This window comes from Ammospiza caudacuta, chromosome 14, assembly GCF_027887145.1.
Source record: "Ammospiza caudacuta isolate bAmmCau1 chromosome 14, bAmmCau1.pri, whole genome shotgun sequence".
NCBI lineage: Eukaryota > Metazoa > Chordata > Aves > Passeriformes > Passerellidae > Ammospiza > Ammospiza caudacuta.
This window is the reverse complement of record NC_080606.1, coordinates 16,414,526-16,429,127: the sequence shown is the minus strand read 5'-3', so window position 1 is coordinate 16,429,127 and position 14,602 is coordinate 16,414,526. Positions and strand designations below refer to the sequence as shown.

At 41.2% G+C, this 14,602-nt stretch overlaps 1 protein-coding gene across 1 annotated transcript in view; it reads right to left on the bottom strand.

Annotated features, from left to right (window-relative positions):
• Positions 1-214: 214 nt before the first annotated feature.
• Positions 215-14,602, bottom strand: part of DACH2 (dachshund family transcription factor 2) — a 236,156-nt gene continuing 221,768 nt past the window's right edge. Inside the window, exons 8-12 of the mRNA XM_058814170.1 lie at positions 13,798-13,943; positions 13,142-13,289; positions 11,647-11,790; positions 8,569-8,634; positions 215-1,058 (exon numbers count right to left, since the gene is read on the bottom strand). Of these exons, the coding sequence (XP_058670153.1) occupies positions 1,021-1,058; positions 8,569-8,634; positions 11,647-11,790; positions 13,142-13,289; positions 13,798-13,943 (542 nt within the window). The 3' untranslated portion in view covers positions 215-1,020. The remainder of the gene's footprint in view (positions 1,059-8,568; positions 8,635-11,646; positions 11,791-13,141; positions 13,290-13,797; positions 13,944-14,602) is intronic.

Below are 14,602 nucleotides of genomic sequence, written 5' to 3'. Positions count from 1 at the left end.
TTTTCAAAGTTCAGAATCTGGAGCATACAATAATTAGGAAAATGCTTAATACCAACCCACCCTCTTTATTAAGTCATTTCTTCAAGTATTTTTAATAGTGCAAAATACTGGTTTGCATTAGTACAGTTACTATGGGAATTCACAGTCCAAAAAAAATCTTAAAAGATTTCCAAAGTCAAACAAAAAACTTTTTAATACTGTATTTTTAGCAAGAACATTTTTAACAAAGAATGTGTACTTTAACTTAATATGGTACAACAGAGAAACCATACTTAAAAGTTTCCATTATCTAACACTCTACTGCATATTCATTTTTCCATCTTAAAAGACCAAAAGCCAAGCTGAACTGAGCATTAAAAAAAAAAGCATCAATTATAATCCTCATATTACATCAGCTATTAGGGTTTAGCTCACACTTTTGAATCGGTCATCTAATGAAAGGACAATTTTTACATCGTTCTTTTAAAAAATGTACACACATTTCTTTTTAAAACGTAATATATATCGAGTATCTGCTTCAGTAAACAAAGCTTAATTTATAAACACAATCGAAACAGCTCCATGTTGAACAGTTTCAGTGATAAACTGGACTTGTATGATGTACAGCCAGTGAGGACCACTGTGGCTTAAAATCATTGTGCCATTGCTATTCAGTAATAGCCACCTCCTAAGGGAAAAAAAAAAAAAGTTCTTTTTTGGGGCAGGGTGGGGAGGGGAAATAATTGATGTATGTGCTTAAAAATACTAAAACTCCTTTCTATCTCCAGGGACCTAAAAATGATCTGTTGTGACAGGCTTGGTTTGGTATGGTAAGCTTGTAAAAAGTCTCAGTATTTCTTAATACGGCAGTTTTCAATGCAGCAAGAGTAAATTGCTTGAAATTGTCCTTCAAGTTTCATGCTACAAATCCTGTTCCTCACACAGTACTGAAGGCATCAAAGGTTGGAAGGGACATTTCTCAGGAACTATATAGTCTTCAAATAGTGGTCATTATACATTTCTCAGCAATAGGTGGTTCCTTCAGTACATGATGGTCGGCTTGATGTATGTTCTGTTTTCTGGAGGGAAACAAAAAAGAAGGAAAAAGTCAATTATACAGCTGAACATTTTATAATTAACTGACACTTGGGTGGCTTCTTTACTTGGTGGTGGATTTTTTTTTCCTCATGCCAAATGAGCAGATCTAAAAGTAGTATAAATTAAACTGTCCATCACATGAGCAGGTTGTGTGTATGAAATGGAGGCAGTGGGTGACAACACCTGGCCAAGCCCCCAAGGAAGGACAAAGACCCACCAGCACTTGCCCAGGTGTTTGCCAGCAATGGCTCAGGACAGGTTGCAAACACTCTGATTTGAATTTTCTTCCTTTAAGGCATTTTTTTAATCAAACAGTCCCTTTCTCCCAAAGGCAGCCCGTGTTGGATTGCTGCCCCCCCGGGACAGACCCAGGGACAGGCACCAGCTCTACCACACACCCTGCACAAAACCTGCCAGGGAACAGGGCGTGAAAACTGCACTGCTTTCACAAAATGTAAATCAGGATCTGTTCTTGGAAAACTCTTCTTTCATTCAGAAACCACCACATTTCTCTTAAAATTCTATTTCTTTATTTAGAGAACGAAGCAGAAAAGCACTTCATAAAAATATTCCTAGTTATAGTACCTATCAACTGTGATTTTTCACATTAAGCAACTTAAAGCCCAGAGAAAAAATAAATATTGAAATGCCCACAGAAACTGAAGCTAACAAGAATCCATATTCCTGCTCATTATACAATGAATCATGAATCCACCCAGCTAAATCTGCAAGAACTGATCTGGAAGATGATAGCAAAATGATAATATGGAGCAGCATTTTGTATAATGTTGACATCTCTCCCATTACTGTTTTACATACGCCAATACTGAGCACTCCTAAGGAAAGAACAAGTATTGACCTGCAGACTGACACTGATCCTTGGAGCAATCTCCAAGTTTGCCACATTTCAATTTCAAAATGCATTTCAGCTATAATATGAGTGATTTATCATTTAGCAGTAGCTGTCAAAGTAACCTCCTAGATAAAACAAAAACATCTGGAACCATAAACAGAGGAGAGCAGTAGCTGAATTTTAATCCAAATCCGACATGTTCACTTCATTAGGAACAGGAAACAGCTAATTAGTAATTGAATGTTTTGCGGTTTTAAGGAGGCTCAGACTCTCCAAACTGAGATGATTTAATATCTACTTTGGATGTAAGCACAAATAAAGATCACAAGAGCCAGGGACATAACTCCAGAGGGATGTTTGGGAGCCTCCAAAGAAAGAACTAAAATTAGTTTCAGGCCATTGGCTGATGAAAATTCTTGTTTTAAACCTGGTGGGGAATTACTAAAGCCTGGGGAGGTTCAGCAGAAATGCAAGGATTGAGCACTGTGGGGTTTGTTTGTGGTTTGGGGTTTTTTTTCCTTTTTCTCATGATCATTAGGAAGCTGCACATGGCTTCTTCCCTAGTGGAGGCTGTTCTTTAGGCTCTTATTAAATTTTAAGCATTATTTTTTTAAATTAAGGTAAGATGAGGACATTAAGGGTACTGTGGGCTGACTAAACTTTGGAACAGGTTTCCATATTTCCTTCCAATCCCCTTTATTTCTCAAGGAAAGTTCAATGGAAGTATCTGGAATACCTGTAAGAGAGAAAAGTAAATGCCACAGCTCAAGCCCAGTGCAGCCACCCAGGAGAGATCACTGATCAGTGAACAGAAAGCGCATAGTTAAATATTTCCTTTTTATAACACCCTCAATTATTCTCCAGAAATTAAAATACTTTTTTTGTTGCTGTGCAATAAACTGAATTTCATGGCATTAACCACGTCACACAGCAATCACCTCTGAGGAATTAACGTGCTGGGAGCAGCTGTGCCCCCACTTACACAGGAAAGACAATGTGATGTTGTCAAATTAATCTTTTCTGGAGAATATTCACCATCTCCTCAGTGCAGCTGACTGCAAGCTACAGACCATTTTATAGCACTTTACTGTATTATATAGCAAAGATTTGAATAAATCTGTGTGCAATAAATGTATTCTTTTATCAGGTTTATCCCTTAATCAAATATTCATTTATGTGGGCTTCATTCTATTAAAAAACGAAATTATACAAAGGTGAGCAAAAGCGTAGATTTACAGTAGTTTAAAGCCTAATCTCATTCTCTAGGGGTAATACTGACAATATAAAAACTGTATAAATGATATTCCCTAACACTAAATATGCTTATGAGCCCCCTGTGCATGTTACACTGCTTTACAGCCTACAGAGCAATGCATGACTGGCTTAATAAGCAAGACATTTAGAAAGGAGGTTTTTTTTCCCCTTCACAATGTATAAGACAAGTAAAGATCTCTGAGTTTCTTGGTGAGCCAGAGTCTGTGTTAATAACTGGAATTTTCCCTCAGGACAGAATTCTCTTCCCGGAGTTGTTAGTCCAGGGTAGGTGCAGCTCTTGCACTCCTTTTAGCCACAATATCATCATTTATCTTTTTCTTCCAAGGGTTTAATGGATGCATAAAGAACAAATCCAAAGGCAATAATCATCATCTCCATATTTATTCACATTTAATTTTTTTTTCCCAGCTTATTCCACATCTCTGGATCCTTTGTAAGATCTGTTTTAAATCAGGAATTTAGCTTTATTTCCCTAAACTACTTTAAAACAAAACAAGTGTCCAACTGCACAGGAGATGAGCTCCCCACCCTTCCCAGGCTGGGTAAACAGCGCCTCAGTTAGATCAGAGCCAAGCTCAGCTTTGGAGGAAGCAACACATGGGAAATGCAATGCTGTAACAATAAATTAACTTGCAAAGCTGGGGCTAATTAGTTTGAACCAGTGTCTTACTTCGTACAAAGAAAAAAATCAGACAAAACCAGTTTGCTTTTCCAACAGATCACATCCCTCAGAAAATTCCTCTTTCCCTACAGAAGTGCTGCCTGCCTGGAAGGGGAATGAATCCAGGCCCTGCTTGTGGGTAAGGACCAGAGCAATGACCAAAACTCACCAAAGGATGCCTTCACCACCAGAAAAAGAAGATGGATCTGGGCTGATCATTCAGCTGAATGACAAGTAAAAATTACTTTGCTTGCTTATTGGTTGTCCAGCAAAACTTCTCTTTTACCTGCAAATATCCTTCAAACTGAGCAGTGAGAGAGCAGGCACAGCTCCCTCTTGACCCAGGAAGAACATGGTCAATAAATGGTCCTGTGAGCAGCAGTACCAACGAAGGTTGGTTTGCTTTCATCTCTCCCACTTTCCTGTGGCCTCTCTCCACCCTGCAGAGGTGCAGATACGATATCAGAGGTGCCCTCTCTGATAACTCGAGCTGGCTGAACCCAGGGCATCCCTTGGGATTGGTACCAAAACCTCTCCTTCCTCCCAGCCTGACCCTGCAGGGCTGCTCACCCACAGAGCTGCTGGGTAGGAATTTCTTTTCCTCTTCCTTTGTGTGTAAGGCAGCGGACTTGACCCTGTCAGGTATTTCCTCATCCATGTTAAGAGAGTTAAAAATCTTGAACTAAACCCAGGATTTGTAGTGAGTCCCTGCAGAGCCTGTTCCTGGTGAGCCCCTATGGGGCAGCTCTGAGCTGCAGGTGACCGTGTGGGCATGGAGTGACACTCTGGGAACTGCACAGGAGCTTTGAGAGCTTTTCTGGGAGCTCTGCAATGACACAGCACGAGGAAGGCACCAGGGGCTTAATAACCCACAGCCTACAGATCAGGACACGCTCTAGGGAGAGAACACAGCTTGGGCAGGAGGAAGAACAGGCCTAAGACTCAGATAAAGCAGCTTGATTTGAGAACTCTGGTTAGATCAGAACACCAATGAACTGAAGTCCAGTCCATGATAGACCCCAAAATATGCTCCAAACTATACCAGTCCTTCATCTTTGACAAGTAAATAAAATGTTATTCACATGTTAGATAAAAATAAAATGTTTTTCACAGTAACCCCAGAGTTTTTGTGCCAAATCTCTTCCAGGTTATGTCACAAACAAAAACAGCAGCAGCAGCCCTGGGTCACCCTCCTGTTGCAGGCACAGTGAAGAACATTCTCACCTCAGGAAAGCCTGCCTGCCTATGCTGCTGCCTCCTTCCTGAAATTTTATTTTTTGTAAATTGTTGTTATCAAGTATTACTGTAACATCTACTTTCTAAGATTTTAAGCTAACATTGCTTTGCTGATTGTTCCGCTATCCCCTAACAATGAAATATTGTAATACAAAAGTTAACTAAGGTATAAACATGCAAAAGGAGAAGTCTCCCTGCGATCATAAAATGATGTTATTTTCTGTTCAGCAGTTCATGTTACTGCTGTTCATGCTAATTAATTAAAGGAGCTGTTGCTGTAATGTGCAAACAGGGAATCTGAGAAACTGAGAGGGCTTTTAGGTCTCGGAGTGAAGTTAAGTCAATCTGGGCGCGGGCAATCAAATGTAATGAAATCACTTGTCAGTGCTAAGCTTGCAAAAACTGTGAAGTTTGACTAGGGAGTAAAAGGATTATAATTAGATTTCCAATAGGATAATAACTAAATGGCAGAAAGCAGTAAAGAGAAAATATTACTTTGTTAGCTAATGGTGCTGCTGTTCGGTTTTAGTTTTTATCAGCACACTTGTAGTTGTGCTAATTTAATTTGCTTTTATCAGCAAAAATGCACTACTCGAATGGTACTTGAATGTCATTTGCAAAAATCATTGATCTGAAGGTGCACTTAATGACACCCAGTATGTTTATTTTATGTGGAAGGGAGATTGGCTGATAAAATGGTTGATGCACTGTGGTGCTGGCCCAAGAGTGAGTGGTGGAAGGAGGAGCAGGAGGGTGTCTGAGTGCTCATCACCTGCTCTGATCTCCTCTGCCAGCTAAAAACCTCCCAACTCCAGCTCTGAACTACATCTGGGATATGGAGGCATTAGACTGCAAAGTTCAAAAAAAGTTTTAAGTCTCATCTGCATGAAATTTCTGTTCAATTAATATACAAAGCAGAGGGAAAATGAGTCAACTAAATGGAAAAGATTTATAATGCAGATCAGAAACGCACTACATGAACAGCTTGTGTTAATAAAATCATTTTAAGAAATGAGCATAAAATATGATATGACTTAATCACTGTGAAAGGTGGCTGTGCAGTAGTTCTGTAATTTTCCTTTAAACCATCTTAAAGAGATACTGGCAGTGGAACTAATTGAATTTCAAAGGAAAAGCACTGTGTGAATGATAGATTTCTGTCCAGCAGAGCTATTGACAACAGAAAAAGAAAGCTCTGTATTGATGCTAAAGCTTTTTTTCTGAGCAACTGACAGAGATTTTGGAAGCCTGGAAACAGCTTTGTATCAGGGACATGTGTTTTGCCCCTTCCTCCTCCCAGGGCCCAAAAAACAAAGGCAGCAAATGACAGGGGCAGTGAGGGAGTGTGCTCCAATTGTCAGAGCTGCAGCAGCAATAGGAGCTGTCAGGGACACGAATGGTTATCAAAGGAAAGGGAATAAAAAGTTATTCCAGTATCAGCACAAATAAAAATGAAAGAGATGGTGCTACAGGACAGGAACACTTTGAAATCTAAACAAGCTCCACAGAGAGCTCTCCAGAAAGCTTTTTATCAGCTGAGAGTGTTTAGTGACCAAGTGGCTCAGCTCCTCACGTGTCCCCACGAGCAGGATTACCAGCCAGGGGGGTCAGAGCCAGCAGAGCAGAAAAGGGAATGGGAGGGACAGGGACATGGGACAGGGGCGCAGCTCCTGCTGCCCAGGCCACGTCCTGGTCCCACTGAGCCCAGGGACACAAAACAGAGAATATCCAGCTCTCCCCTTGGCCACGATTAATAAAAACTTCCTGAGCCAAAGCCTCTCATACCTGAAGGGATGATGTAGATCAGATCAGATTAAAAGGAAAAAAAACCCCAAAAACTCAACTTGAAATAAAAACGGTAAAAGTCACAAGGCTTTCCTGTGTATTAATAAACTACAGGTAACATCAACTTCTCTTGATTCCTTCAGGCAAGTAAATGGTCATTGGAAGTGGCTGTGCATCACTTTCCTCACAGTATTTTTACTCATTTTTGATGTAAAGACACATTTGAGCCAAGTGTCATGGTTTTTCTTCAACTGAAAACTGAAATTACCTTTCTCTTCCTTACCAGAGTCCGCCCAGATGCACCTTTGACTCTCAGAGTTGTCTGGAAGAGCACTGAGCACTCCTCTCAGCAGGTACCATGAACAGATCAGAAATGTAAGGAACATTTTGCTCATCAAATTTAAATACATGTGTCCCAAGTGCTGCTCCAATATTTTGACTATTTCTGGCAGCAGCAATTTTCCAATTGCAATATTTAGAGCACAGCTCTCATTACATGTGCACATATATATACACACATATGTCAGATGTATATATCTGCATTACAATAAAGCTGTGATTCTCCTTCTCTGTCATACAGAGCATATGAATCTAAAATCACAAGAAGAGACAGCAGTAAAAATATTTGAAAGCTTTCCTATAAGGATGGCAGATGGACGACAGATGCATACCAGAGGTATGCAAGTCAAACCTTCCCCAGCTGAAGAGAAGTGCTCAAGTGAGGTTTGTGTCTCTAAGTGCACTGCAGCCCCTCTCCTGTCTGCACAAACTGCCTCAGCACAGGGGATTTCTGCACATCACCATCCCATGAAGCAGAGAAGGGGTGGGATTGCTCTAAGAAGCAGCAGTTCTGTGGAAGAGGCTGCTGTCTGCAGGCTGCCAGCAGAGAACTGAACGGTCTGGAATGAAAATGGCACAGGACTGATGGGAGAAAAATTCTACAAGTTGGACTTTCATCAGAGAATTCCAATGTTCAAATTGCTCAGAGCAGATTTTATCACAGGTGACTGGATTTTCTGTGCGGCTCAAAGAAGCTTCCACCAGGAATGGGAATATCCCTTGGGAATATCCCTGTCCCAAAGGAGGATTTCACAACTCCTCACATCCCAGACCTGCAGCCAGAACTCATTTCCTGCTCTTTGGGAAGCACTCAGGCCATACCTGGAGGTGCTGCACTTACACACAGCCACACAGTGAGGGAAAAGTAGCACCAGACAACTGCCCATAATGCGAACATGGCTCTTCTTTCTCACTTACAGTTCATGCATTTTTTGAAAACATCTGCAAACTTGATAGGTAGGTAAAGACTAGAGGTAAAATATTTCATATGATAAATCATATATAAAACCCCTTTTGAACTAAAGGCATTTGTCTTAGCAGATAAATATCAGTTTTAAAACAAACAGCACCTCTAAATTACTTCAGCTAAATATCACCTCTACTTAAAGTTAATTTCTGAATCTTGTAAAGTTAATTTCTGTTCTTGTACAGGTAATTTCTGATCTTTGCTCTTACAAAGATCAGAATCTTACAAAGATACAGATCTTTCCGTATCAAACAGGAAAACAAACTGAAGCTCTGTAATTTACATTGATCTTAAATCATGAAAACAGTTATAAAAACGATTAAACTAATTTTTAATGACAAACACACAAGTGAGGAGCTGTGGTACATACTGCACCTTGCATGGCTGCACTGTCATGTTGGGTTCCGTTGTGTTCTATTTCCATATCCGGGATTCCAGCATCTGAAAGATGGGAGACAAGATTAATGCATTCCCCTTTGCCCCTCTCTCAGGCATCTTTAGAAAAATATTTATAGCAAACTAGGGTGCTCTCCAAGTTAACATGGTCTTGCATAAAACATTTGGTCCTCACAGAATTTTCAGTAGTAAATTGTTTCCAAAATGTGCAAACATTACTGGTCTCACAGTGAATTATTTTTAACGTGCTTCACATTTGTCTGACGATCAGATAATAACCAACACGTGGTAATAATATGTCTGCAAAATCCTCTTGGAGAATGAGGGCATCTGACACATGAAAAATAAAAGTTGAAATTAAACTGTGATAATATTAAACTGCATTGACTCTTGTATATAGCCAAGTACCTCCAAATTACAGAGTTGAAGAATACAGCCAGTGCCAGGCAACAGTTTTGGGGTGTGTGTGTCTCAGTTTGTGTGAGTGCATGTTACAGATTAGAACTGTGCAAATTGCATTTCCAACCTCAGCTCGGGATGTGTGAGCATGTGTTACCACCCAAACCCAAATTACAGCTGTCATATTATGTGAAACATTTTCCAGATCTCTGAGAAGAGCTTTCCAAAGAGGACTGTGCTCTTTTTTATTTTTCCCCAAGTTGAGCAGGAGTCTCATGACACTCACTCTGGACCTGTTTAATTTCATGTTGGTGATCCCTGTGTCTGCACAGTCCTTGGGGTGGGGGCAGGGGCTCCAACACCCCAGGGTGTTACAGGAACAGATGCCACGATGCACCTTGTGCCAACAAGGATTAGCGTGAAGGGGATGTGATTTGAATCCATGGCACCTCAAATCCTGGAGAAACATCTGCTTCCCTTATCACACAGCCCTTAGAAATTACAGGAAGGAAAAACCCACACCTGAAAGGAAGCTGTGTGTACAGTTTGGGGGTTTTTTTGTGCAAAAGCCTGTTCTGGACATTCTCAAATAGGGACTAACTGCACTGCTGCTTTCACAGATCCCTTTAGCTGAGTGTCAGGATCTGTCACAGAGGTGATGCTTTGCTGGTGACCCTGCAGTAACTGAGCCCTGAGTGAAAGCAGGGCAACCCTGAGAAGTACAATCCTTACAGGACAGCAATAGCTCAGCAATAAATGTGTAAGTGAAATTCATGTCATGTGTGCATATATAGCTCTATAAATGTATATGTGATAAAAAAGCAGTATTTTCACATATACTTTTTTTTTCCTTATAAAATTATAAGTGACTGCCACTCTGCAGGGCTTCCCTTACTCAGATTCCTGTTCTGAAGGCAAGTGCAGGGCACTGACCTATCAATCTGAAAAGGTTCTTTCTTCTCAAACCCTTCAGAGTACACGTTGTATATACCAAAAATGACAAAGTCATCTGTAACTAATAACAGCATCTGTTAAATGAGACAGACTGTCAAAGTTAAATTAAAAATACTCAGAATAGCCTTTCACATTTTGTTGTCATAAAATTGTACCTGCAATTAAATTGCGGATTAAGATGCTAATGAGCTACCTGATTTGCATGTGCAATCAGATTAGCATGTAAATATCAGCTTCTTGCAGGCACTAACATATATATGACTACCTGAGTGTGCCTGCAAATCAAACTGCTGCAGCCAGGCCCACACTAGCAGCTGTAAAGGTGTGTTAATCACACTGCTGGAACGTTGGTATCCCTGGATTTGTGGCTTCCAGAACTGCTGGGTGCTGCTGGCTGGTGAGTGAGCAGCAGGTGCTTTCTGCAGTGGCAGCACCCAGGGGAGTGACCTGCAGCACAGCAGGATTTTAGGTTTTTTCTGACTTTCCTCTCAAGGTGCTGGTTCTGTCCATGGGATCCAGTCTGGGTATTTGATCCAGTTGAGGAATGGAGGTTTTTTGCTGGCTTTGGCCAGCCACTCTACCCAGTCACCGTCCCCACCCCGGTGTGACTGCAGCTGTGAATCCACACCTGGATGCCCCTGGCCACTGCCAGTGCTCCAGGACAGCAGGCAGTCCCTGCTTCCAGGATGTGCAGGGCTCTGAAGAGCAGATGAGAGGAGCCTCTGAGAGATGCTGCTCCCATACTCCCAGAGTTTATGTGCCTTGGTACCCCAGATAAATGCCAGCTCCCATCTCCCGCAGAGCACTGCTGTGCCAGGGCACACACACGGCCCTGCCCTGCCTTTAGACAACAGTGTGGGCAGCTCTCACAGCTGAGAACTCCAGACAAGCCAAATTCATTATTTTTGCTCAGCAGTCAGGCAGCTTTTGCACTCTGCAGTCTCTAGCAGTGCCCAAAGCAGGCAGCACAAATTAACACACCACAGGACACCTGAATGCAGCAGGGACTGAACGTCACTCTGATTCCTGAGCCTCTGCAGAGACTCCAGGTAGGGATGCACAGAATAAACCTTAGCTGCAGAACCTGAAATTAATTAAATATAAGCTAGGTTCAGTCTTAAATGTTCAAACCAAAGCTCTAAAGTTTGGCCAGAATCATCTTAAGCACAAAAGGCAAATCTTCCTGGTAGCCAGAACTTAATCACTGTTTAGGAGATGAACTGATTTGCTTTTGTTTCACAAGAATATTTGGGAAGTGTTCAAAACCCAGTCAGCTCTGAAAGCTGATACATATTTAACAAACTTAATAGGTCCTGAGGCTGAGCAAACTTCAGCCAAACGGCTTTTGAAATGAAGCTCAGCAGTTCTAAAAATGAATCTGCTGGGAGAGAAGAGTTCACAGAACCTTACAGGGACCAAATTTCACATTGTCTTAGCTGGCACTGTAACAGATTTCTCTGTAATATATTCAGCATTTCTTGTCATCTCTGTAAACTGCTCTGTCTGTTTCTCTAGTTGCAGACTTATTTATTTTTTTTTAATTCTCGACCCAGAGCACATAGCCTGAAATAGATTTTTCATTATTTCAGGAAAGAATTGTGGGGGTTTATTCTGAAATTTGCTCTGTGCACCATCTGATTTTTTTTTCCTCACTCAATCAAACATCATTTTAAGCTGACTGTGAAAGGCCAACTAAGACATTACCATTTAACATCCTGAGACCGTCACCTGATGTGGCCTGTTTCAGAGCCTGCTCCACTTGTTCTCTTCTCTTGGATTCAAATTCCAAAGCTTCCTGCAATTTTCTCTTTGCCTTCTTCTCTTTCTTCAAGCGTTTTTGAATTGTGGCTGAAATGTAAATACAGTGCAAGAATGGTTGTCAGGGCTCAATTAACAGATGATGGAGACAGTAAAAAATTAGTTTATGTTCAATATTCAAAGGTGCAGTTCTAGCTCAAGACCCCTATGACAATAAAGATGTGCATGTGGTGGTGACCTAAAAGACAAACAATTCTGAGGAGGTGATTATTGGTGAAATACTCTCACAAGTCAGGAGCTATCAAAGTCTGTGAATGACCTGAAGTTTCTGGTGAGTTATCTGCGATTCAGGAGGGGCACACTGTGCTGTCCTAAGGAGCTCAGTTTTGTTTTACAGAAATACACAGTCCCATCACACATTTCTGGGCATCCACTGCAATTTAACCGCTTCAGCAGGATTTACTGACCCTTCTCAACTCAACTGAGAGGTGCCCTTTGGTGCCTCTAAGTGAGACCTGGCACTGCAGAAAGCTCCACACACCCAATTTTCATTCATAAAGCACAGGAAGAAAGCCCTTGGTACCTCCACTTTTGGTCTTATCTAGTTTTATCTCTCTGATTTCATGGATGTAATCTAGAAGTAGCTTTTGGCACATGAAGCGCTGTTCCTTTCCTTCAGATGCAGATCTGAATTTTAAAAAGAATTCTAATACTGTCTCCTTTGCAGCAGCACAGCGAGAAATTCAGATTTACCAATTTAATTGCCTATTATTATCAAAAGCTTCTAAGCAGTCATGGTTTTGTCTCAGAAGGCCCCATCTGGGGTGTGCTACTGCACCTCAATCTCCTGATGCAAAAAAAAATAATCTAGGAATATTTGGTTCAGATCTTGCACTTGGGCAGACAATTTCTCACAGCTCAACTTTGTTGAGCTGAAGTTCTCTACAAGACAAACTGAGCAGCACTGAGGCTGCAGAACTGTGGGCCAGGGAAGTAATGAAAAAAAAATCACTTAAATACCCAAATTAAAGCCATGTCTTTCTCACAGTAGGACTGATGATGCTTGGAGGATAGCAGCAGAAACAAAAAGAAATTAAAGCTGTCAAATGAAGAAATCAGGCTGGGAATACCTGGGCAGAGTGATGCTGATACACCTGGAAGCCATGGAACTGCCCCAGCTTCCCTCTCAGAACCTGCCAAAACTCTCTGGGGCCAGTTCCCTACAGGTAATAATCCTTCAGCATCTGCTCCTTCTGCTCACAGAAACCTGTGCTTAGCTTTGGTTCTGGGAGATTTGAATCTTTCATTACCAGGGCAGGCCCACTGCAGCCTTACCCCAGTATGAATGTCAGTCAGCTCTGAGCCCTCGACAGCTCCAGCTGGAAACGCCAAAGGGTTCCACATTTCACAGACACCCAAACTCCATTTTTCACTCACTCACCTCTGCTTTGCAGCTCAGCTGTGAGTTGCCTTTCCAAGCTCTCTCTTAGTTCTCGCTCTCTACAAAGCTCCATCTTTAACTCTTTCTTTTCCTGCTGTATCTGCTTTTCCTGGACTCTTGCATTGTCCACAGCCACTTTCAGCAGGCCCTAAAACACACACAGATGCAAGACCTGAAAACTCCATTTTCTTTCAGCAGCGACAAAATTCATCCACTTGTTTCTTTTACACCCTCTAGGAAAACAGAAAGATTAGAAGCAGGAACCTACAGACCTGAAACACAACTGGGTATTGGAAGTAGTTAATGTTGGAGTTATTTATGAGGAATTTTGTGGCATGGAATCATTCGGTACAGCTTTGGTTAATTTGGTTACATACACGGTGCCACGTCTCTGCTCACCTCAGTAACTGCAGAGAGCACTGCAGGAATAATGAGAATGGTGAATTTCAAATATTGCCAATTATTAAGTCAAATATACAATGTATGAAACCCTTCCATGACTGGTAAGGCCAGGGAGAGCAGAAACCTAAACATGACATTAATTAAAGAGATGAGAAACTACAAATACAAAAGAGTTTCTGAAACTTTTTAAAGAGTGCAAAAGAAACACATGTTGTCTATCATGCCATAACCTGGCCCTGTAGAGAAGAATTTACCTGAATGTTGGTTAATAGTGTTTCTACTGATGAAAGACCATCAGCAAAAAGAAATGGCGCCGGAAATCCAGGAGGCAAGGCCTGTCCAGCCAGTTGGACTTTATCTAAGGTTGGTTTCATTATTGGAATGGCAATTTGGACCTCTTCTGTAAAGATAGGTTCAAAAGCAACATCAGAAAGCATTGGAAATATAGGTGACTGTAATTTCTAGCAACTAGCATTTTGTTTATCTGGAAGTCAAAATAAAAGCACATTAGTAAAATCAACATTGTTTCAGTCTTTGGGCAGCTGGGACTGTTGCCAAGGCAAGCTGGCCAAATAGTACAGAACAATAATCAATACACTGAGCCTATAACACAGCTGTAATGGAGTACATACTATTATATCTCAAATTCTACAGAATTATACCACAGAATTATAACAGTATTACGCAGTTCATTAAACCCGAATGACCTGTCTTCATTCTATCATGCTTGCCATTCTGTGATGTGTGTTTTTTGTTGCTATAACCTTGGCAAAATTCTAATCAAGGAATGTATCACATCTCTTTACTTCTTTACCTTTCCCCTTCCCATGCTCAGCAGTAAATAATCTTCACTGAGTCATCCATCCCCTCTGCCAGCACTGCTTGGAACTGGAGCATCTCCTGCAGAGAGCAAACTGGGGCCTGGCAGCTCCCCCTTCACTCCTTGCAAATACATGGAGTGGGTATAGATCACGCTGTGCACTGACAGCAGAAATGTGTATCCAGAAAGAAACAATGTTAGGAATTGGTTTTTTTCTAGAATCCCTTCAATTCGGTGAG